Source organism: Pseudophryne corroboree, chromosome 1 (assembly GCF_028390025.1).
Source record: "Pseudophryne corroboree isolate aPseCor3 chromosome 1, aPseCor3.hap2, whole genome shotgun sequence".
Classification (NCBI taxonomy): domain Eukaryota; kingdom Metazoa; phylum Chordata; class Amphibia; order Anura; family Myobatrachidae; genus Pseudophryne; species Pseudophryne corroboree.
The window spans coordinates 906433040-906457590 of NC_086444.1; the positions used below are offsets into that span (position 1 = coordinate 906433040).

At 45.6% G+C, this 24551-nt stretch overlaps 1 protein-coding gene across 12 annotated transcripts in view; it reads left to right on the forward strand.

The window, feature by feature from the left end:
• Positions 1-24551, forward strand: part of BLTP1 (bridge-like lipid transfer protein family member 1) — a 705550-nt gene that overhangs the window by 68018 nt on the left and 612981 nt on the right. For all 12 annotated transcript variants that reach the window (XM_063920260.1, XM_063920265.1, XM_063920266.1 and 9 more), the window contains exons 2-5: positions 14588-14709; positions 17110-17226; positions 19626-19704; positions 21522-21586. In XM_063920260.1, the coding sequence (XP_063776330.1) occupies positions 14613-14709; positions 17110-17226; positions 19626-19704; positions 21522-21586 (358 nt within the window). In that variant the 5' untranslated portion in view covers positions 14588-14612. The remainder of the gene's footprint in view (positions 1-14587; positions 14710-17109; positions 17227-19625; positions 19705-21521; positions 21587-24551) is intronic.

The following is a 24551-nucleotide window of genomic DNA, read 5'->3' on the forward strand; positions in this document are numbered from 1 at the left end:
TAAAATATAACGTTAGCATTACAAGTTTCCTAAAGCTAAATGTCTTTTAGAGCCCTGCAAACCATTTTTCTCTGACGTCCTAGTGGATGCTGGGAACTCCGTAAGGACAATGGGGAATAGACGGGCTCCGCAGGAGACTGGGCACTCTAAAGAAAAGATTAGGTACTATCTGGTGTGCACTGGCTCCTCCCTCTATGCCCCTCCTCCAGACCTCAGTTAGAATCTGTGCCCGGCCAGAGCTGGGTGCTCCTAGTGGGCTCTCCTGAGCTTACTAGTAAAGAAAGTATTTATTAGGTTTTTTATTTTCAGTGAGCTTCTGCTGGCAACAGACTCACTGCTACGTGGGACTAAGGGGAGAGAAGCAAACCTACCTGCTTGCAGCTAGTTTGTGCTTCTTAGGCTACTGGACACCATTAGCTCCAGAGGGTTCGAACACAGGCACCTGTCCTCGATCGTCCGTTCCTGGAGCCGCGCCGCCGTCCCCCTTGCAGAGCCAGAAGAACAGAAGCTTGAAGACGACGAAATCGGCAGCTGAAGACTCCTGTCTTCATTAAGGTAGCGCACAGCACCGCAGCTGTGCGCCATTGCTCCCAGCACACTTACACACTCCGGTCACTGTAGGGTGCAGGGCGCTGGGGGGGGGGGGGGTGCGCCCTGGGCTGCAAGTACCTTTGGCATAAAAACATACATATATACAGTCTAGCACTGTATATATGTAAAAACCCCCGCCATTTTTTTACATGGAAAGCAGGACAGAAGCCCGCCACACTGAGGGGGCGGGGCCTTCTTCCTAAGCACACCAGTGCCATTTTCTCTTCACAGCTCCGCTGGAAGCAGCTCCCCAGGCTCTCCCCTGCAGTATCCAGGTACAAGACGGGTTAAAAAGAGAGGGGGGGCACATAAATTTAGGCGCAAACAATACAAAAAAAAGCAGCTTTTGGGTAAATCACTTATTAGCAGTGAAAATCCCTGTGTTATATAGCGCTGTGGTGTGTGCTGGCATACTCTCTCTCTGTCTCCCCAAAGGACTTTGTGGGGTCCTGTCCTCAGTCTGAGCATTCCCTGTGTGTGTGCGGTGTGTCGGTACGGCTGTGTCGACATGTTTGATGAGGAAGGTTACGTGGAGGCGGAGCAAGGGCAGATAAGTGTGGTATCGCCCCCCGTCGGGGCCGACACCTGATTGGATGGATATGTGGAAGGTCTTAAATGACAATGTAAACTACTTACATAAAAGGTTTGATGACGCTGCAGCCTTGGGACAGCCGGGGTCTCAGCCCGCGCCTGCCCAGGCGACTCAGAAACCGTCAGGGGCTCATAAACGCCCTCTATCTCAGATGGTTGACACAGATGCCGACACGGAATCCGACTCCAGTGTCGACGATGATGAGGCACATTTACAGTCTAAAATGACCAAGGCCATCCGATACATGATTATTGCAATGAAAGATGTATTACACATTTCTGAGAGTAACCCGGTTAATACCAAGAGGGTTTATATGTTTGGGGAGAAAAAGCAGCCAGTGACTTTTCCCCCATCTGATGAATTAAATGAATTGTGTGAAGAAGCGTGGAGTTCCCTGATAAGAAATTTGTGATTTCTAAGAGGTTACTGATGGTGTACCCTTTCCCGCCAACGGACAGGTTACGTTGGGAAACATCCCCTAGGGTGGACAAGGCGCTGACACGCTTATCTAAAAAGGTGGCCCTGCCGTCTCAGGATACGGCCGCCCTAAAGGAGCCTGCGGATAGAAAGCAGGAAGCTATCCTGAAGTCAGTGTAACACACTCTGGTACTCTACTGAGACCTGCTATTGCTTCAGCCTGGATGTGTAGTGCTGTAGCAGCGTGGACAGATACTCTGTTAGACGACATAGATTCCCTCGACAGAGATACAGTTTTGCTAACCCTGGGGCATATCAAAGACGTCGTCTTATATATGCGGGATGCTCAGAGGGACATTTGCCTGCTGGGCTCTAGAATTAATGCTATGTCCATTTCTGCCAGGAGGGTCTTATGGACTCGGCAATGGACAGGAGATGCTGATTCTAAAAAACACATGGAGGTTTTGCCTTATAAGGGTGAGGAATTGTTTGGGGACGGTCTGTCGGACCTCGTGTCTACGGCGACAGCTGGAAAGTCGACTTTCTTGCCTCAGGTTTCCTCACAGCCTAAGAAAGCACCGTATTATCAAATGCAGTCCTTTCGTTCCCAAAAAGGCAACAAGAGGGTCAGGGGCGCATCCTTTCTTGCCAGAGGCAGGGGTAGAGGTTAGAAGCTGCACCATGCAGCCAGTTCCCAGGAACAAAAGTCCTCCCCTGCTTCCACTAAGTCCACCGCATGACGTTGGGGCTCCACAGGCGGAGCCAGGTGCGGTGGGGGCGCGTCTCCGAAACTTCAGCAGCCAGTGGGTTCGCTCACAGGTGGATCTCTGGGCTATACAAATTGTATCTCAGGGATACAAGCTGGAATTCGAAGCGACTCCCCCCCGCCGTTACCTCAAATCAGCCTTGCCAGCTTCCCCCATGGAAAGGGAGGTAGTGCTGGCGGCAATTCACAAGCTGTACCTCCAGCAAATGATTGTCAGGGTCCCCCTCCTTCAACAGGGAAGGGGTTACTATTCCACAATGTTTGTGGTACCAAAACCGGACGGTTCGGTGAGACCCATTCTGAATTTAAAATCCTTGAACACTTATATAAAGAAATTCAAGTTCAAAATGGAATCGCTCAGAGCGGTTATTGCAAGCCTGGAAGAGGGGGATTTTATGGTGTCGCTGGACATCAAAGATGCTTACTTGCATGTCCCCATTTACCCACCTCACCAGGAGTACCTCAGATTTGTGGTACAGGACTGTCATTACCAATTCCATACGTTGCCGTTTGGCCTGTCCACGGCACCGAGAATATTTACCAAGGTAATGGCCGAAATGATGATACTCCTTCGGCAGAAGGGAGTTATAATTATCCCGTATTTGGACGATCTCCTCATAAAGGCGAGGTCCAGGGAGCAGTTGTTGATCAGCGTAGCACTCTCTCAGGAAGTGTTGCAACAGCATGGCTGGATTCTGAATGTTCCAAAGTCGCAGCTGATTCCTACGACGCGTCTGCTTTTCCTGGGCATGATTCTGGACACAGAACAGAAGAAGGTTTTTCTCCCGGTGGAGAAGGCCCAGGAATTAGCATCTCTGGTCAGGGACCTCCTGAAACCAAAACAGGTATCGGTGCATCACTGCACGCGAGTCCTGGGAAAGATGGTGGCTTCATACGAAGCCATTCCCTTCGGCAGATTCCATGCGAGGATCTTTCAGTGGGATCTGTTGGACAAGTGGTCCGGATCGCATCTTCAGATGCATCGGCGGATCACCCTGTCCCCAAGGGCCAGGGTGTCTCTTCTGTGGTGGCTGCAGAGTGCTCACCTTCTCGAGGGCCGCAGGTTCGGCATACAGGACTGGGTCCTGGTGACCACGGATGCAAGCCTCCGAGGATGGGGGGCAGTCACTCAGGGAAGAAACTTCCTAATGAGACTGGAGGCTTCTCTACACATAAATATACTGGAATTAAGGGCCATTTACAACGCCCTGAGTCGAGCAGAGCCCCTGCTTCAAAACCGGCCAGTGCCGATTCAGTCAGACAACATCACGGCAGTCGCCCATGTAAACCGCCAGGGCGGCACAAGAAGCAGGATGGCAATGGCGGAAGCCACAAAGATTCTTCGATGGGCGGAGAATCACGTGCAAGCACTGTCAGCAGTGTTCATTCCGGGAGTGGACAACTGGGAAGCAGACTTCCTCAGCAGACACGACCTCCACCCGGGAGAGTGGGGACTTCATCAAGAAGTCTTCCAACTGATTGCAAACCGATGGGAACTGCCACAGGTGGACATGATGGCGTCCCGCCTCAACAAAAAGCTAAAAAGATATTACGCCAGGTCAAGGGACCCTCAGGCGATAGCTGTGGACGCCCTAGTGACACCGTGGGTGTACCAGTCGGTATATGTGTTTCCTCCTCTTCCTCTCATACCCAAGGTACTGAGAATAGTAAGAAAGAGAGGATTAAGAACAATACTCATTGTTCCGGACTGGCCAAGAAGGACTTGGTACCCGGAACTGCAAGAAATGCGCACAGAGGACCCATGGCCTCTGCCTCTCAGACAGGACCTGCTGCAATAAGGGCCCTGTCTGTTCCAAGACTTACCGCGGCTGCGTTTGACGGCATGGCGGTTGAACGCCGGATCCTAGTTGAAAAAGGCATTCCGGATGAAGTTATTCCTACGCTGATAAAGGCTAGGAAAGACGTGACAGCAAAGCATTATCACCGTATATGGCGGAAATATGTTGCTTGGTGTGAGGCCAGGAAGGCCCTACAGAGGAATTCCAACTGGGTCGTTTCCTGCACTTCCTACAGTCAGGGGTGACTATGGGCCTAAAATTGGGGTCCATAAAGGTCCAGATTTCGGCCCTATCCATTTTCTTTCAAAAAGAACTGGCTTCACTGCCTGAGGTTCAGACATTTGTTAAGGGAGTGCTGCATATTCAGCACCCTTTTGTGCCTCCAGTGGCACCCTGGGATCTTAACGTTGTGTTGGATTTCCTGAAATCCCACTGGTTTGAGCCACTTAAGACCGTGGAACTAAAGTATCTCACGTGGAAAGTGGTCATGCTGTTGGCCTTAGCATCGGCTAGGCGTGTGTCGGAATTGGCGGCTTTGTCATGTAAAAGCCCATATCTGATCTTCCATATGGACAGGGCAGAATTGAGGACTCGTCCCCAATTTCTCCCAAAGGTGGTGTCATCGTTTCATTTGAACCAACCTATTGTGGTGCCTGCGGCTACTCGGGACTTGGAGGACTCCAAGTTGCTGGACGTAGTCAGGGCTTTGAAAATATATGTTTCCAGAACGGCTGGAGTCAGGAAGCACGATTCAGCTGGCTCATTCTGCGGCTGGATTGCCGCATCCAAAATCAGTAAAAGCCCATTCCACAAGGAAGGTGGGCTCTTCTTGGGCGGCTGCCCGAGGGGTCTCGGCTTTACAGCTTTGCCGAGCGGCTACTTGGTCGGGTTCAAACACATTTGCAAAGTTCTACAAGTTTGATACCCTGGCTGAGGAGGACCTTGTGTTTGCTCATTCGGTGCTGCAGAGTCATCCGCACTCTCCCACCCGTTTGGGAGCTTTGGTATAATCCCCATGGTCCTTACGGAGTTCCCAGCATCCACTAGGACGTCAGAGAAAATAAGAATTTACTCACCGGTAATTCTAATTCTCGTAGTCCGTAGTGGATGCTGGGCGCCCGTCCCAAGTGCGGACTTTCTGCAATACGTGTATATAGTTATTGTTTAACTAAGGGTTATTGTTATGAGCCATCCGTTGAGTGAGGCTCAGTTGTTGTTCATACTGTTAACTGGGTAAGGTTATCACAAGTTGTACGGTGTGATTGGTGTGGCTGGTATGAGTCTTACCCTGGTTTCAAAATTTCCTTTCCTTGTAATGTCTGCTCTTCCGGGCACAGTTTCCCTAACTGAGGTCTGGAGGAGGGGCATAGAGGGAGGAGCCAGTGCACACCAGATAGTACCTAATCTTTTCTTTAGAGTGCCCAGTCTCCTGCGGAGCCCGTCTATTCCCCATGGTCCTTACGGAGTTCCCAGCATCCACTACGGACTACGAGAAATAGAATTACCAGTGAGTAAATTCTTTTTTTTGTATAATCTGTTTTTATTGTAACAATACAGACTTATAACAGGTTGCGAACATTTCTGGGTAACAATCAATGGCAAAATGATGTGACAACATGAGCGCACACAGATTGATAATCGCATGTTCAGTACAGTTATAGTCTGCATTAACATTTTGGGTTAGGGAAGCATTAACATTTTGGGTTAGGGAAGCATGTGAGTAAATTCTTATTTTTTAAATATCTATCACAAGCTGGATCTTGTTCAGACTGTATATTACATGTCACAGACAGTATCTGTGGCGCAACCACAGAAAATAAATGCTGCCTGTTGCTGGTTTCCATATCTCTTGCTTCCCTGTTTCCCTTTCCTACCAGATTCCATCTTTTTACAATACACAAACTTGAAAGTGCATTTTATTTCTTCATGTCAAGTAGCTATAAACCCAAAACCTTATTTTAAAATTGTATAATTGTATCCACATATACTCCTACTGAATACATATGTTTGACCGTCAGACGTGATGCTGGATGTCACTATACCGACAGCGGCATTCCCTATGTCGGCATCCCGGTAGCGAGTCCGCTCGCCACGCTTCGGGCCCGGTGGCTCGCTTCGCTCACCACAGGTTATATTCACACTCGGTTGGTGGCATGTACCCCCCAACAGAGTGGGAATAACCTGCGTTTGTCGGGATTCCGGACGGCTGCATTTTACCAGCTGTTAGGATACCAGTGTCTGTCTCCAGAACGCCGGGATCCCGACAGCTGGATATTAACTGCATCCCACTCCTACGTGTAAAATTTACAGTAAGAAATAATAGCATATAAAATGTACAACATTTGTCGAAATGTCTCTGAAAGTGGTTAGTGTGGCTAGTAATTTTCCGCACCCATCCTCACCCACCCGTGGATGACATTGACATAGGTATATCATTGAAAACAACCTGCTGTTGCATACTTTGCTGATGAAGGGATACCACATTTATGGGTAGAAGCCAGTAATGAGCATTGCCTTTCAATATAAACTTGATGTGGGAGGACTACTAGATCAGAAATTGCTAACCTACTTGCTGCATATTATTGGATTATGGTATTGAGTTATTTTACATTTAACTCTTCCAGGAATCGGGAAATATATCTTAAGTCATGAGCTACCATTTGTGTATGGTAAGCTCTTTTCAGGTCCTTGTAGAAAACCCTTTTCTCCTTCGTCCTAGAGGATGCTGCGGACTCCAAAAGGACCATTGGGTATAGACGGGATCCGCAGGAGACATGGGCACACTATAAGACTTTGGGTGTGAACTGGCTCCTCCCTCTATGCCCCTCCTCCAGACCTCAGTTAGATTCTGTGCCCAGAGGAGACTGGTCACACTCTAGGGGAGCTCTACTGAGTTGCTCTAAAAATACTTTTTGTTAGCTTTATTATTTTCAGGGAGCACTGCTGGCAACAGGCTCCCTGCTTCGTGGGACTGAGGGCAGAGAAGCAGACCTACTTCTGGGAGACTGATAGGCGCTGCTTCTTAGGCTACTGGACACCATTAGCTACAGAAGGTCCGATCACTTGGGTCGCCTAGCTGCTCGCTCCCGGAGCCGCGCCGCCGTCCCCCTCACAGAGCCAGAAGATCGAAGACAGGTGAGTAACCGAAGCAAAGAAGACATCGAAAGGCGGCAGAAGACTTCAGTCTTCCTGAGGTACTGCGCAGCGCGCCATTGCTCCCGCTCACACAGGCACGTCATGGGTGCAGGGCGCAGGGGGTGCGCCCTGGGCTGCAATAAAAACCTCTTTTCTACACTATCTGGCTATTTTAAGATGCCTAGGCATTATTTGTGACCCCCGCCAGTATAATCTCAGCGGGACCGAAGCGTGCCTTTTAGGGGGCGGGGCTTCCTCCTCAGCTCTGACCAGCGCCATTTTCTCTCCACAGCTTGCTGCAGAGACACTGCTCCTGGCCCTTCCACTGCTGTCACAAGTAACAGGGTGTTGAAAACAAAGGGGGGGGGGAAACTTAATTTTGATGGTGGTGGTATTATATTACAAGCGCTGATAGGTCTGGGGCATTGTGCTTTTCAGACAGGTGTGGCGCTGGGTGTGAGCTGGCAAACTCCTCTGTCTCTCTGAAAGGCCTTGCTGTGGGTCTGTCCCCTTTAGCCCAGTGTGTTTGGGGGTGTCGGTACGTGTGTATCGACATGGCAGAAACTGAATGCTCTTCCCAGGAGGAGGTTAGTGTGAGAGCTGACCAGAATGAAGGTGTGACTCTGTCGGCACTGCTGAATGGGTTGACATGTGGAATGTGTTGAGTACCAGTGTGGCTTTGTTACATAAGAGGTTGGACAAATCTGAGTCTCAGAACCAAGCATGGAGGCAATCCATGGGAGACGTGGTGCCACACACTCAGGCCCCTCGGGGTCCCAGAAACGTTCATTTACCCAGGCAGCAGACACTGATACCGACACGGAGTCTGACTCCAGTGTCGACTATAATGATGAAAAGTTGCATCCTAATGTGGCTAAAAATATTCAGTACATTATTGTGGCTATAAAAGACGTGTTGCATATTACGGAAGACCCCGCTGTCCCTGAGACGAGGGTCTATATGTATAAGGGCAAGAAACCAAAGGTAACGATTCCTCCCTCTCATGAACTGAATGCCCTTTTTGAAAAAGTCTGGGAAACGCCAGACAAAAAGTGGCACATTCCCAGGAGAATTGCTATGACATACCCGCTCTAGCGCGTTTGTCCAAGAAAGTGGCGCTACCATCTCCTGAAATGGCGACACTTAAAGATCCTGCTGATCGGAGGCAGGAAGCTACCTTGAAATCTATTTATGTCACGACAGGTACTCTGCTCAGGCCGGCTGTGGTTTCGGCGTGGGTGAGTAACGCGATTGAAAAGTGGGCAGATAACTTGTCATCGGATATAGACACTCTGGATCGGGATAGCGTGCTTTTGACACTGGGTCATATCAGGGACGCTGCAGTCTATCTAAAAGAGACGACGAGAGATATTGGCCTTTTGGGATCAAGGGCCAATGCCATGGCGGTCTCGGTTAGAAGGGCGTTGTGGACTCATCAGTGGAATGGTGATGCTGATTCTAAGAAGACTATGGAGGCTCTCCCCTACAAGGGTGGAGTTTTGTTTGGTGAAGGCCTCGCGGACCTGGTTTCTACAGCTACCGCGGGTAAGTCCTCTTTTCTGCCTTTTGTTCCTCCACAGCAAAAGAAAACGCCCCCATATCAGATGCAGTCCTTTCGGTCGCAGAAATTCCGGAAAGGAGAGGAAAGAGATCGCCAGCAGTGGCAGGCTCACAGGAGCAGAAGTCCTCCCCGGCTTCTACCAAATCTACCGCATGACCCTGGGGCTTCCCTGCGGGAGTCCGCACTGGTGGGAGCGCGTCTTCAACTCTTCAGTCGGGTCTGGGTTCTCTCGGGCCTGGATCCTTGGGTGCTGGAAATTGTGACCCAAGGATACAAGCTGGAGTTTCAAGATGTGCCTCCACGCCAATTTTTCAAATCGGCCTTGCCAGCTTCTCTTCCGGAAAGAGAGGTAGTGTGTACGGCGATACAAAAGCTGTGTCAGCAGCGAGTCATTGTCGAAGTTCCCCCGTCACAGAGGGGAGAAGGGTTTTATTCAAGCCTGTTCGTGGTCCCGAAGCCGTACGGCTCGGTCAGACCGATTCTGAATTTAAAATCCCTCAATGTGTATTTGAAAAGTTTCAAATTCAAGATGGCATCTCTCCGAGCGGTGATCTCCAGTTTGGAGGGGGGGGGGGATTTTATGGTCTCAGTTGACATAAAGGATGCTTACCTACATGTCCCCATTTATCCTCCTCATCAGGCGTATCTGAGGTTCGCTGTTCAGGATTGTCATTACCAATTTCAGACGTTGCTGTTTGGTCTTTCCACGGCCCCGAGGATTTTCACAAAGGTAATGGCGGAAATGATGGTGCTCCTGCGCAAGCAAGGGGTCACAATTATCCCCTACTTGGACGATCTCCTGATAAAGGCGAGATCACAGGAGTTGTTACTAAAAAACGTTGTGCTCTCACTGCGGGTGCTGCAACAGCATGGCTGGCTCCTGAATTTGCCAAAGTCGCAGTTGATTCCGACAACTCTGTCGTTTTTGGGAATGATTCTGGACACGGAACTGCAGAGGATTTTTCTTCCGTTGGAGAAAGCTCAGGAAATCCGGAACATGGTCAAGGAACTTCTGAAACCGCCAAGAGTGTCGATTCATCAATGCACTCGAGTGCTGGGGAAAATGGTGGCGGCCTACGAGGCCATTCCGTTTGGCAGGTTCCATGCAAGAACGTTTCAGTGGGACCTACTGGACAAGTCAGGGTCCCATCTGCAGATGCACCGAAAAATAACTCCTGTCCCCCAGGACCAGGGTTTCTCTCCTGTGGTGGCTCCAAAGTTCTCACCTTCTAGAGGGTCGCAGGTTCGGCATCCAAGATTGGATTCTGGTGACCACGGACGCGAGTCTCCGAGGTTGGGGAGCAGTCACACAGGGAAAAAAATTCCAGGGAAAATGGTCAAGCCAGGAAGCTTGTCTGCACATAAACATTCTACAACGGCTTGCTACAAGCGGAACATCTTCGCGACCGGCCCGTCCTGATTCAGTCGGACAACATAACAGCCGTTGCGCACATAAACCGCCAGGGCGGAACAAAGAGCAGAGCGGCGATGGCGGAGGCCACCAAGATCCTTCGCTGGGCAGAAAAACATGCAAGCGCCCTGTCAGCGGTCTTCATTCCAGGCGTTGACAACTGGGAAGCAGACTTCCTCAGCAGACACGATCTCCACCCAGGACAGTGGGGTCTTCATCAAGTGGTCTTTGCAGAAGTGACAAGTCGTTGGGGAATTCCTCAGATAGACATGATGGCGTCTCGCCTCAACGAGAAGCTTCAGACATATTGTTCCAGGTCGAGGGACCCTCAAGCAGTAGCAGTGGACGCTCTGGTGACACCGTGGGTGTTTCAGTCGGTCTATGTGTTCCCTCCACTTCCCCTCATCCCAAAGGTGATAAGGATCGTGAGAAGAACAAGGGTTCAGGCGATACTCGTTGTTCCAGATTGGCCTCGGAGGGCCTGGTATCTGGATCTTCAGGAATTACTCACAGGAGATCCTTGGCCTCTTCCTCTAAGAGAGGATCTGTTACAGCAAGGACCGTGCGTGTTCCAGGACTTACCGCGGTTGCGTTTGACGGCATGGCGGTTGAACGCCAAATCCTAGCTAGGAAGGGTATTCCCGGGGAAGTCATCCCCACCCTACTTAACGGCGAAGCATTATCACCATATCTGGAGAAAATATGTGTCTTGGTGTGAATCCAAGAAGGCTCCTACGGAAGAGTTTCACCAGGGGCGGTTTCTCCATTTTTTGCAAGCAGGTGTGGATGCAGGCCTGAAGTTAGGTTCCATTAAAGTGCAGGTTTCGGCCTTATCAATTTTCTTTCAAAGGGAATTGGCCTCTCTTCCTGAAGTTCAGACGTTCGTGAAAGGCATATACTACACATTCAACCTCCCATTTGTGCCCCCAGTGGCGCCATGGGACCTTAACGTGGTGTTACAGTTCCTTACGTCACATTGGTTTGTACCTTTACAAACGGTTGAGTTGAAATTTCTCACTTGGAAAGTGGTCATGCTATTGGCCTTGGCGTCCGCAAGGCGGGTGTCCGAATTGGCGGCTTTGTCTTACAAAAGCCCCTATCTAATCTCCCATGAGGATAGAGCGGAGTTGAGAACTCGTCAACATTTTCTACCGAAGGTGGTGTCTTCGTTTCATATGAACCAACCTATTATGGTGCCTGTGGCTACTGAAGCTTTGGTTGATTCAAGGTCTCGTGATGTGGTCAGAGCTTTGAAATTTTGTGTAGCCAGAACGGCTCGGGTGAGAAAAACAGAGGCGCTGTTTGTCCTATATGTGGCCAACAAGGTTGGTGCTCCTGCTTCTAAGCAGACTATTGCGCGCTGGATCTGTAATACGATTCAGCAGGCTCATTCTACGGCTGGATTGCCGTTACCGAAATCGGTGAAAGCCCATTCCACTAGGAAGGTGGGCTCATCTTGGGCGGCTGCCCGAGGCGTCTCGGCATTACAGCTTTGCCAAGCAGCTACTTGGTCGGGGTCAAACACTTTTGCAAAGTTCTACAAGTTTGATACCCTGGCTGATGAGGACCGCACTCTCCCGCCCGGTTTGGAGCTTTGGTATAAACCCCATGGTCCTTTTGGAGTCCCCAGCATCCTCTAGGACGAAGGAGAAAATAGGATTTTAATACCTACCGGTAAATCCTTTTCTCTTAGTCCGTAGAGGATGCTGGGCGCCCGTCCCAGTGCGGACTCTATCTGCAGTACTTGTATATAGTTATTGCTTAAGTTACACAAAGGTTGTGTTTGGTAAGGGTCAGGCTGTTGCTGATCTGTTTTTGTTCACATTGTTAACTGGGTTTAATTAACTGCCATGTTGTACGGTGTGGTGTGGTGTGAGCTGGTATGCATCTCACCCTTAGTTTAACAAAATCCTTTTCCTCGAAATGTTCGTCTCCTCTGGGCACAGTTTCTATAACTGAGGTCTGGAGGAGGGGCATAGAGGGAAGAGCCAGTTCACACCCATTCATAGTCTTATAGCATACCTCCCAACATGACCCTCTCCAGGAGGGACAGAATGCTCTGCTCCTGGACTTCCATCTTAATGTATGCTTGCCTTCACCTGTGCTGAAACAACTTTCTTATCCATTAACCTGTTCAAAACAGCTGCCGGCAATCATAAATTACCAGAAAAGTCCAGAAGCAGAGCATTGTGTTCCTCCTGGAGAGGGTCATGTTGGGAGGTATGTTATAGTGTCCCATGTCTCCTGCGGATCCCGTCTATACCCCATGGTCCTTTTGGAGTCCCCAGCGTCTCTACGTACTAAGAGAAAAGGATTTACTGGTCGGTCTTAAAATCCTATTTTTTTTTTTTAATGGCTGATTTGGAATAATTGATAGATATACAAATATACTGAGCAAAGTGACTTTTCAGTCAGAGATGATATAACCGCTTATCAAGATAGTCTTATTAAAGAACTAATACTTCAGGACTACATTTATGCTATAGCACAGGCATTCCCAACCACGGTCCTCAAGGCACACCAACAGTGCAGGTTTTAGTGATATCCAGGCTGCAGCACAGATGGTTAAATCAAAATAACTGAGCTACTAATTAAGTCACCTGTGCTGAAGCCTGGATATCGCTAAAACCTGCACTATTAGTGTGCCTTGAGGACCGTGGTTGGGAAAGCCTGCTATAGCATGTGTAGCAAAGTATTAAAGATATAGTAAAAGCATTGTGTATTACAGAGTATATAATAACAGTGGAGTCAGGCCCACATTTATTGTTTCTGCCCAAGGCAGACCATTGGTTGTGCGCTTTCTTGTAACCCCTAACCTTATATTCCCAAGGAGATGAGGGATGATTTTCTGAAAGCAGTGTGCCCTTTGTGCCTACACCTGACTAGACCTCTCAGAGTTCCATTGTTCTAACACCTTGTTCATTCTCTGCATTTGTTGCATGATGCCATATGGTCCTGTTGGGTTTAGTGGCCACTTGCTTGTCCGTGGCGTGCATACCTTTTGTAAGCTTATAAGGTAGGGTTTCCTCCTTGGCAGAAAGCTGTCTATCTTGGGCATTTCTCCCCTCCCTGTGAGGATTGCTTTGGGACATGCTGTTATCTGTGTCCCCCTACGGTTGTTGGATATGCTGTTATTTAGTTTCAGTTTAGTTTTTTTGCAGAAATGCCTGTTTCTATGCTATTTGGTTACGGTTGGTTCTATATCGGAGGGGCTGAAGGGACCTTGTGACGTATTGAGGGGAGGAGCTACGTCACCAGGGGGAGGAGCTACAGGCGAACAGGGTACCCGAAAAGTACCCTCGCAGGCTCGCTTCGCTCGCCACGCTTCGGGCACGGTGGCTCGCTCCGCTCCGCTTCGCTCACCACCTAATTACTAAAGGTAATAGTTGGTGGCGTGGATAGTAGAGGAACTATCCCGCTGGCCTAGCTCCTCCCCCTTGCGTCGTAACTCCTCCCCCTTACGGAAAAGGTCCCTTAGCCCACTTGATTCTAGCATCTACCATTTGGTTACTCTCGCTATTCTTGCATCTTGCGGGACTAGTGGAATATTTAGGAAAAGTAATAAGGTGAATTAAATTCGGCAACATTGGTGCAAGAGAAAACTTATGCCCAATGTGTTTGCAGTAGAAAAAAAATAGTCTTAAAGTTGTAGTCCCATATCTTGAAAACTCCTCTTGGTAATGACTCCTCTCCCATGTAGGATACTGTATATTGACATTGCGCTCCCCTGGGACAACAGCGCCTGGATAACTACTTGAATCACTAGACATTTTCAGCATTAGAAGAATATACTGAATCTATTTACCTTTCTCTAGAACAGGCATTCCCAACCACTGTCCTCAAGGCACACTAACAGTGCAGGTCTTAGTGATATCCAGGCTTCAGCACAGGTGACTTAATTAGTAGCTCAGTTATTTTGATTTAACCATCTATGCTGCAGCCTGGATATCACTAAAACCTGAACTGTTGGTGTGTCTTGAGGACCGTGGTTGGGAATGCCTGCTCTAGAGTGTTCAATAGAAGCTGTTTCCTTTATGGTGTGACACACAAGAAAGAGGAGGTGTGGGTTCCAGGGTCCTTAAGTATTCCTTATTAAAGGGAAATGTTTTACATATATCAAGTAATTTCTTCATACTTTACTTTTGCCAAAGATTGGCGCTGCTATTACTAAACACACATCAACCCACAAATGTTATGTTCTGGATGAACATAGTTCTGTATTTTTATTTATAATAAACCGCAACCTATCTTGAAATGGTGCGTAAATAAAGTGGCACTTATTGGTAAATCATGTAAATCTATTATCTTGTTACAGGCAGTGAGTCAAAAGACTGCTGGAAATGGAGCATAAGAATAATGAGAGCTTTGTCCCATCTATTACTGAGCTGGAAGGATATCTCACTGAACATAACTCCAATGTAGTATGGCTGCTTGTTGGTAAGTTGCAATTTCTAAAGCTGAGTTTTCTTATCTATTCTGTGGATTGTTTTATTCCTATATTCCAATGTTGCCACTGGGTGCAGTGTTTTACAGACGTGGTAATGATCAGTAATATACAATGTAGTTCTCTGGTAACTCTCATTAATTAGATAGTACACTGTGCAAAAAGGTTTTATCGATGTTTTTAAATAGCATTGTTTTCCAAATGCCTTTGTGCATGCGTTGCCCCAAAACTGCCTTTATTACTTTCTAAGTGTATTATTTATTATTATCAATATTTATTATTAAAAATAATAAAAAAATGAAAATGATGTCTGCAAAGTGGCAGCATACTTTCATTCTGTTTCGTTGTATTTGTATATTCTGTATGTGCAGCCCTGGTAATCCATAACTATTGATTAATTTGCGTAGGAGGCGACATACTCCTCCGGTCTGTAGATCTAGTTTGAATTGATAAAATTATTCTATCCACAGATAATATTTTAGGCAATGTAGTGTTTGTGGACATCCGAACATCGCACCTATATGAGCTTGTTGAATATCTCCTTTCATAACCATGGATATTAATATGGATTTAGTCCCCTGTTGCTGCTCTAACCGCTTCTACATTTCTATGAAAGCTTATGTTTAAATTTTGTTACATACTGTAGCTGTGGGACTTTGCATCCGTTCAACACAAGATTATTAGTGAGGTTGGCCACTAATGGTGGGCAATAAGACCTGACTCCTGGTTAGCAATTTAATTCCAAAGATATTTTTGGGATATTCAATTAGCTCTGAAAACGTAGGTTTTCGGGCGAAAACCTATAGGTGCTGGGATAAATTCTGGGACCTATGTGTTTTCTGGGCCGCGATCGTGAAAATGAGTTGAGTTCCGGCTTTGGGGCTAATTAGTTGCGGTAAATTACTGTGGCTAGTTGAATATTCCTCTTTGTGGGATTGAGGTCACACCTCGTGGCAGGCCAGTCAATTTTTCAACACCAAACTTAGCAATAATGCTTTTTATGGACCTCGGTGCATGGAGACATTGTTATGCCGAAACAGCAAAGGATCTCTGATTCAGTATGGGATTCCGACGGTCAGGTTGCTGATAGTCATAAGACCGGCACCAGAATCCCGACAGGAGGAATCCCGAGGGCAAGTGCAGCATGTCCCCTCGAGGGCTTGCTGCGCTAGCCACGTTTTGGGCGTGGCTTTGCTGTCCACACATTTATTTCCTCTCTGGTGGTGGCGTGGACCCCCCCGAGTGGGGATTCCCTGGCTGTGGCCGGGATTCCGACCGCCATGTTTCCCTTGGCTGTCTAGATTCCGACCGCCGCGTTTCCCTTGGCTGTCGAGATTCCGACCGCCGCGTTTCCCTTGGCTGTCGAAATTTTAACAGTCGTGTTTCCCTTGGCTTTCGGGATTCCGATGTCTGTATCCTGACCGCCGGGATCCCGACAGCTGGGAAACTAATGGAAGTTGGAAGTACTTAGTTCTCTAGAATGTTATTGTATGCTATAGCACAGGCCTGGTCAACCTGTGGCTCTCCAGCTGTTGTGAAACTACAAGTCCCAGCATGCCCTGCCACAACATTGGTATTAGGGAATGCTGAAACTGGCAGGGCATTCTGGGACATGTAGTTTCACAGCAGCTGGGGAGCCACAGGTTGGCCAGGCCTGCTATAGCATTAAGATTTCCCTTCATTGGAACTGAGAGGTTTAGATCAAAAGATGAAACAAAACACCAGACCGTTATTCCTCCTCACCAACCTTTACATTTGGTAGTAGGCAAGGGCACTTGCCAAGCCCCAGATTTGTCCATCATACTGTCAGCTGGTAAAATGTGAACGCCTTTACTACTACTACTACTATTCCAAATTGCAGTGGCGGTGTGTTTCCTCCACATGGCATTGCACATAATGATTTGAGGCATGTGTGCAACTGCTTATCCATGGAAAACCAAACCATGAAGCTTCAGACGAACAGTTGAAACAGGTTCTCCTGCTGATGTTGCTTCCAGAGGCAGTTTGGAGCTCTGTGAATGCTGTAACTAAGAACAGATAATTTTTAGGCACTGAGCACTCGGTGGTTCCATTCTGTAAGCTTTTGTATTCTGTCGCTGCCCCAGCTACTGTTGCTCCTAGACATTTTCCACTTCACAATAACTACTGTTAACTGGGGAAGCCTAGCTGGGCAGAAATGTAGTGACCTGACTTGTTAAGGGACAGAGCTTTACGACTTATAGTCTAAAAGGGACGCAACTAGTTTTGTTTATGTACCATATATGTGACTTGTTAGGTTATCTACAATGTCTGAATTTATGTTAGGCATAATTCTCAATTTTGCATTGACAACTTAATTGTGTTAGGGTTTTTTTCTTTCATTGTGATTTATTAAAAAATGTCTCTCATTACAGCTACCATTTTGTCCTGCGGATGGATTATTTATCTAACTTATTACAATTCTAGGAATGTAGGACTCATTTTAACACTGGTAATAAACAGATTGTACAAACATGGATACATCCACATTGGTAAGTAATTCTGTAAAAATAAAGAATGTTAAAATATGACTACCTCTTTCCCATTAGATTTGTTTATTTGAGACAGGAAGAATTTCTGACATTACTTATTTTCCAGGACTTCTGTAGAGACATTATAAAACATGGTCTTCTAAACAAATATTGACTTTATTTTAAATGTATACCATGCGCGGGATGTAATGGAGTCCGGGATGCCGGCCGATCTCGGACGTTTTTTTTAAAACTGCAATCACAAGGCATGGTTTTGCCTTGTAAGTGATTGCCCCTTTAAAAAAAAGTCTGAGATGGACCGGCATCCCGCACCTCCGGCGATCTCGGACGCCATTACATCCCGCCGCAAGTGTCCTATATTAATTAAGGTATACATAACCTCTGTTTGTAACTTAGAGATATTTCCAGTCCTGCGTTAACGCAAAGACACAGAGGATAAAGCGAGTCTGTTCAGTTCTGTACTATTAGTTTTGCCTACTTATGGCAGCAGCCTCATGGAATATAGGGGTTCACCAATTGTCCTTAGTTTGTTTCTTCTGGCTGCTATCAATGATTTCTAATTCTGAATGTTGACATAACTGCATATCGCTCGGCAGTATGCCACTAATAAGCCAACCACAATTGTAATGTCCCATGATGTATTAACCTAGTATTAGTAATTATTTTTATTGGCGAGTCATGTGTCTATTATAATGTCTAACAATAATCTGCAGCAATAGGTATACTTAAAAATGTCAGCTGCTGTTCCCAGAAATAGATTAGGTGAAAACACTGGCCACTAATAGACCATCAGATATAGGTGCATTTGTTGAAGCGTACCAGTGCAGTCCTAGCACTGTCTACCAGCAGCCATTTGGAAGCATACCCTTTTCCATGGCAAGTGCGAGGAGGGTGTGTGTGGTACGGAATTTTTTTATGTAAGCTGAAATAGGGCTGAGACTCCTGTGAATGATTACATATTATCTATATATTGCTTCCTAATATGATTGGTGCTATGTAAATACTTGTTATTCAATATACACTTAATGACCATTTTATTAGGTACACCTGCTTTTCAGTGCAATTATAGACATTTTATATGACAGCCTGAAACCCATCAGATTTCATGGCTGTATCTCAGTGTATGGCCACACGATAGCTGCGTTTATCCCCTGGGGAGGAAACCTGTCCACATTCCTGCCGTGTGAAGGAACAGTGGAAATATCGGACAGTCGGCCATGGCAGCGCCTAAACTATCAGATGCAGCGACTGATTATAGTATAATTTGGGCATGCTGGACCTTCCGATCGTAGCTGATTGGCTATAGCCGTACACTATGCAGTTATCATCCTGATCTGCCAATAATACGAGTATTAAATGAATTTTCATGCACAACAGTCTACAGTTTCAAAACAAACCTCATTGAGTAGGACTTCTGTGTGCAAAATCACTTTGTTTATGAGAGAGGTCAGAAGAGAAGGACCAGACTTGCTCAAGCTGACAAAGGGCACATCGGCTCCAAAAACCACACATTTAAACCATACAATGCAGAAGAGTATCTCTGAATGCATAACATGTGGAATCTTGACGGGAATGGGATATAGCAGCAGAAAACCACACTGTCAATTAAGAAAATGAAACTGATGATACAGTGGGCATGAACTTGACAAAATTGGACAATTGAAGACTGGAAAAATGTTATCTGATCTGCTCTTTGTACTGTTTGGTGTACTTTATCCTAGTGTGCATTGTTCAAGGCCCTGTGACTCCATGCGTTTTCAACCGAGCTGAAAGTTCAAAAAAGAAAAATAAAGCTATTGTTTGTGCTGGTTGCTTTGTGCGCTTTACCTCTAGTACGCGTTGTTGACGTTTATGATTGCTGTGACTCCACGCAGTGAAAAATGGGTAACAATCAGTTTAGAGAAGAGCGCTGCAGCTGCCACCACCAGTCATGATTACTGTGCTAATCCTTCAACGTCCTCTACTAAAGCCAATGTTCTTTAGTAAATGGCGGGCGTGGGGGGGAGGGGGAAGAGGAAGAGGGTCTTTCCCAGTTACTAGAAATGTGTACCTAATAAAGTGGCCGCGGAGTGTATATTATTACTTTTACCGGGACACATTCATTGTTAATGCCACACACCCCACAAGAGGGATGCCAGTGGAGGGATACCACCGCAATAGAGGATATATATCATTATATTGATATTTGTTAATGAAAAAATGTATCTCTTGCAAAAGAAGTGTTATAAATCAAAACTTTATTATTATTTTTTTTTTTAAAGTTGCCACTGTCTTTTAGACACCTCATCGGACATAAATAGTAATTTATAGCTTAGGAGCCATATATAGTATATTAAATCTACTGGTTTGGTCTGATTATATTATGTGTAAACACTTCTTTTTTTTTAAATATTTCTTAGGATCATTTTCCTTCTCCGTCCTTTCTGGAAAGATCATGCTACGTGAAATCTACTATATTACCGAAGACATGTCAATTAGGTATGTTATGCTTTTTGTATTTGGCTCAGATGGTGTTTTCCTGTTTGTAAAACTTGCTGCTTAAACCGTAAGTTTTATAATGCCCAATCACTACTAGGACTGGGAGCTGTGGCACTGGAGGCTGCTTCTGTGGCCCTTACTAGTGCTCACATGTATTGTGACCACAGCAGCAGGGCTTCCAGTGATTTGGTGGTAGGTAATGCAAGACAATTGGAATGCCCACTAGCGGCTGTTTACGTGACAGACTCTCACAGGAACTTGTGGCTCTTCTCGTTTGATTAGTGGCGAGTCTGTTGGTTCTATCTGTACACCCCTGCTGCTGTGCTCCTTTCTGTCATGGCCAGTGATTGTTCACCTTGCCATTGCCATGTACTGTAAAATACATTAGCAGAGACTTTATCCTCTTCTCTCAGGCTCTGATATCTGTCCCCTTGCTCTACATCTTCTAGGTGGGTGATCAGCCATTATTTTATATGCACAGCCTTTTATCACTCCTAAACAGCAGTCCTGAAGTCCCCTAACTCTGTAATAGAGGGTACAAAGCCTTTTATAGATCTCATTGAAGATGTTTTTTATTTTTTGCCAAAATTTGTGGAAAACGTTTTAAAGTAGATGTTCATAAACTAATTGATTCATTAAAAAATGATACTGAATTGGAAATCCGATGGCAGTTAGGGTCCTACAACATAGATTAACAGTTCTGTAGACCCTCATTTTCATGTCCAAACAGGTTTCTAATGCTGTGTGTTCCATTTCACAGTCACCTTATTTTATTATTGGTGGACTTTGGCTCTAACTATCTTCGGGCTGAAAACTGAGTACACCAAGCAATCCGTGCTTCATGCCAGAGACTGGTATTATTTGTAGTTAGGCGGCAGTGGAAACACCTTACATTAGTGGCACACCTTTCTTTGTTTTCTCCTTATTTTTTTTGTTTTTAAGTGCTTTGCTACAATTAATTAATTATATTAATTAATATGTGACACTCTTTTACCATCCTGTTTAAAAAAAAGTTTGCCAAATAAAATCTGCCATTTTTTTGTGTGATTAGTGTTTGATAGTCACACAAATACAGACTCAATAAGAGAATAAACAAGTACAGTCATATTGTAAATCCATTTTCCAACAAGATAAAGAGAGGAACAGATACTGTATATACCAAAAAGATGGAGGGGGTGGGAGGGTATGTTGAGGGAAGAACATGAAGAAGGCAGGGTGAAAGGGGATCTTAATAAAAAGGGTGTGTGAGGGTTGTATAACTCCAGCTCCATGGTCAACTATCGACTGTAAGGAGAATGCAGTAAATAAAAAACAAACTTTCCCATCTCCTGAGAAGCCTTATTTTTTTTACTTAAAATAGAATATATATCATGAAATTCCTGTACAGAGGACTGTTGTAAGATGACTTTGTTTTAATCAAAGCATTCTGTAAATTAAAGTAACCCAAAAATGTGACAAAATAATGTTTTGTCTGTATTCTGAAGCTGAATAGAATTATTTCTGTATTATGAACGAGACAGGTTTACCATTTATGCTGGAGACTGATGGAAATGACTCCCATGTTTGTACTACAGCTTTGTGTGCTGTTTTTTATTTGGAACTAAGCCACCTAGGAACGGTGCCCAAGTTCTGCTTCATTTAATCACATAATGATAAGATCATATCGCACTGGGGTTGAGCTCTTACCTTGTGCTGAAGGTCCTAACATATTGTCTGTGCATGTTGTAAGACCCGTAGTGACGTGTTGTTGGAATTAAAGTGACAAAGTGACTGACAGAATTATTAGATTTGATAGTCATTTCCTATTTTTATTCTAGAATACAAGATGGATTTATTATATTTCGTTGGTGGAAAATGTACAACCCAAAACAAAAACAACATGGTAAGTTTGATTCAATATAAGTTTTAACTGTTTTATTAGCGTATACGTTTTTGCACCTTTTTTAGTTTTAATATTTTGAGTGGCCTGGGGAATATTTTATACCACAGGTTCTCAAACTCGGTCCTCAGGACCCCACACGGTGCATGTTTTGCAGGTCTCCTCACAGAATCGCAAGTGAAATAATTAGCTCCACCTGCGGACCTTTTAAAATGTGCCGGTTAGTAATTAATACACCTGTGCACTTGCTGGGTTACCTGCAAAACATGCACTGTGTGGGGTCCTTAGGACCGAGTTTGAGAACACCTGCTTTATACAGATCACCATCTAACAGTAGATTAATATAAATAGAACTGAAAAGAAAAAGAAAATACAGATAATCCACCATACTGTACATCCCACTATCATCCATAAATACTGCCTTTTCCCTGATACTGACGGCTGGGAAAAGACTTTACTGCTCAATTTGTAAGAACATTTCAAGCAGCAACCATTTATCGGATGCTGTGTATTACAGTGAACCTTCTCTATACCCACCTCAGTTCTCTTCAATTTCCTTGCGTCTTTCTCCATCAATCTAATTATCTATGTTCCCTCTCACTCTTCCAACCCATTAAGCTCCCTCCTTAGCCCTGTCACTACCCACTCAATCCCCTGCTTCATTTCATTGCTCCCTTATCTTCTGTTCCACTAAACCCTGTCAAAATGTCCTCCTCATTATCACCATCCTGTATCCCCATCATTATACACAAAAATGATCCCCCTTGATCTAGGGTCATTCTCTGAGTCTCTCAGCCTGGCTAAGACTAGAAACGTTCCTTCAGAACCTGACATTAATGGGATATATGTAGCATAGTGCAGTGCTTCTCAGATCCATTCCTGGACGCATTAACAGGGCATGTTTTCCATCTCCCCTCACAGAATCACAAGTAAAATTAGAGCCACTAGCGGAACTTCTAAAATGTCAGTTAACGATAAAAACACCTGTGCTCCAGCAAGGAGATATGGAAAACATGCACTGTTAGTGTGTCCTGAGATTTTGTTTTGTATAAACACTTCAGTTTTGTCTGGGTATTATGTAATTTATGTAGCATGCATACTTTGACATTACGGCTATTAACATCAAATAATTTATTTATGCTGTTTAAAATATAATCCCATTTATCCCCCACTGGATTGTCAGTGTATGTTATATGTATTCAGGATGCTAATTAGAAGTTCTTGTATACCAATTACGTTGTTTAGGTTCATTATAATTATTTGTACTTAAGAAACATTATACAGAATTTCTACTAAAATGTATATTACAATTTTTTAAGTCTTCCTACATCACATACAATAAAAAATTTAAACAAAATGTAATTTGTGTTAGTACAGTCATAAATAACTGCAGAATTGTTGACCTCTCGAGAGCTGCAGTCCCCAGTATGAAGTGTTTACTTTACTTTGCATAATTGTCTGTGGGTTTAGCCCCCATCATGGTCATAAAATACATTTGTCAGAAGAACAAAAGTGCTTGCAGAGTAAACTTAGACTTCAGTGTTTAGGAAAGTATTTATCCTTACACTGGTGATAAAACGGGATCTGGTCAGGATCCTGGCTGTCGGAAATGTCGACGCCGGAATTCCGACACAACTCAGAATGCCGGTGCTGTCATCCTGACATGGTACACAAACCCACCCGAATCCTGACAGCCGGGATCTCGGATGAGCATATGTTAGGCACCGGGGAGGTAAACCACAGGGTTGGGAGGAGGTTAGGTTTAGGTTGTGCGGTGAGGGTTAGGCTGCTGTAAGGTGGTGTTAGGGTTAGGTGGCACCGGGGCAGGGTTAGATTTAGGTTGCGTGTAGGGAGGGTTAGAGGGGCATTGGAGAAAGGTAAGTATACTTGGTGTGCGATAGGCCGCTTGCGCACACATCACTCGTTGCTGTCATGGGTAAAAGGGGTGATTTATCAGAGTTGCAAAAAAGGATGATTATCGGCTTTCAGGCCAAAGGTGGAAGTATTTCTGAAACCGCGCAATTTGCGTACTGTTGTGGAGGTGTAACGTGACTGGACAAATGGCACCATTGCAAATAACTGACATGGAAACTGCGGAGCACCACGTGCCATTAATGTGAGAGGTTAAGTCGTGAGGGACGACAGACACGCTACAGTGAAGCAGCTCACCATCTAAAATGAACCTGGGGGCTGCCAGATGTGTATCTAAAATGACAGTTCAGCGAACCCTGCTGCGTATGGGGCTCTGAAGTGGTTACTCTGGCTATTAGTTTGTGGTCATAATAATGTGACTCGACCGTGTATTAATTCAGCAGCAATGCCCTTTTGTTTTCTCTTCCTTCTGTCCTCTTCCGACATCTGTTTTGTGCCTTTATCCTCTCTTGCACCCATACGTATCTGGTTTTATATTGCCCATCAGTGTCCTTCTCTCACTTTCACCTCCCCTCCTTTTCTCGCTCTACTTCTCAGTCTTTCTTTCTACCATCCTTCTTCTTTGTCTCTTGCCCCACTCTGTCTCTTGCTCTCCCCGTTGTCTTCTCCACCCTCTGCCTCTTGCTTTTGCTCTCCCCCCTCCCCTGTCTCTTGATCTCCCTCGTCTCTGTCTCTTGTCCTGTCCCCCCCCCCCCCCCCGTGACTGTCTCTTGCTCTCCTCCCATCTCTTGCTCTCCCCACTATATTGTCTTCTTACCCTCTCTTACCCCCCCTCCTCTGTCTCTTACTGTTCCCCCTTCTGTTTCTTGATGGCCCCCTATCTCTATTGTCTCCTCACTCCCTTTTCCCCCCGGTCTCTTGCTCTCTCTTATGCGCACGACTTATTGACTTGAGGCATTTTGTTGCATTTTATTAAATACTAAATATTGTAAGTTATGTGCAACCTGTCAGATTTGTCTTACATAATTTAGGATTACACTTTTAATGAAGCCTAATGGCTGCCCAAGAGATTCAAATCTCAGAAAAAACCTCAATC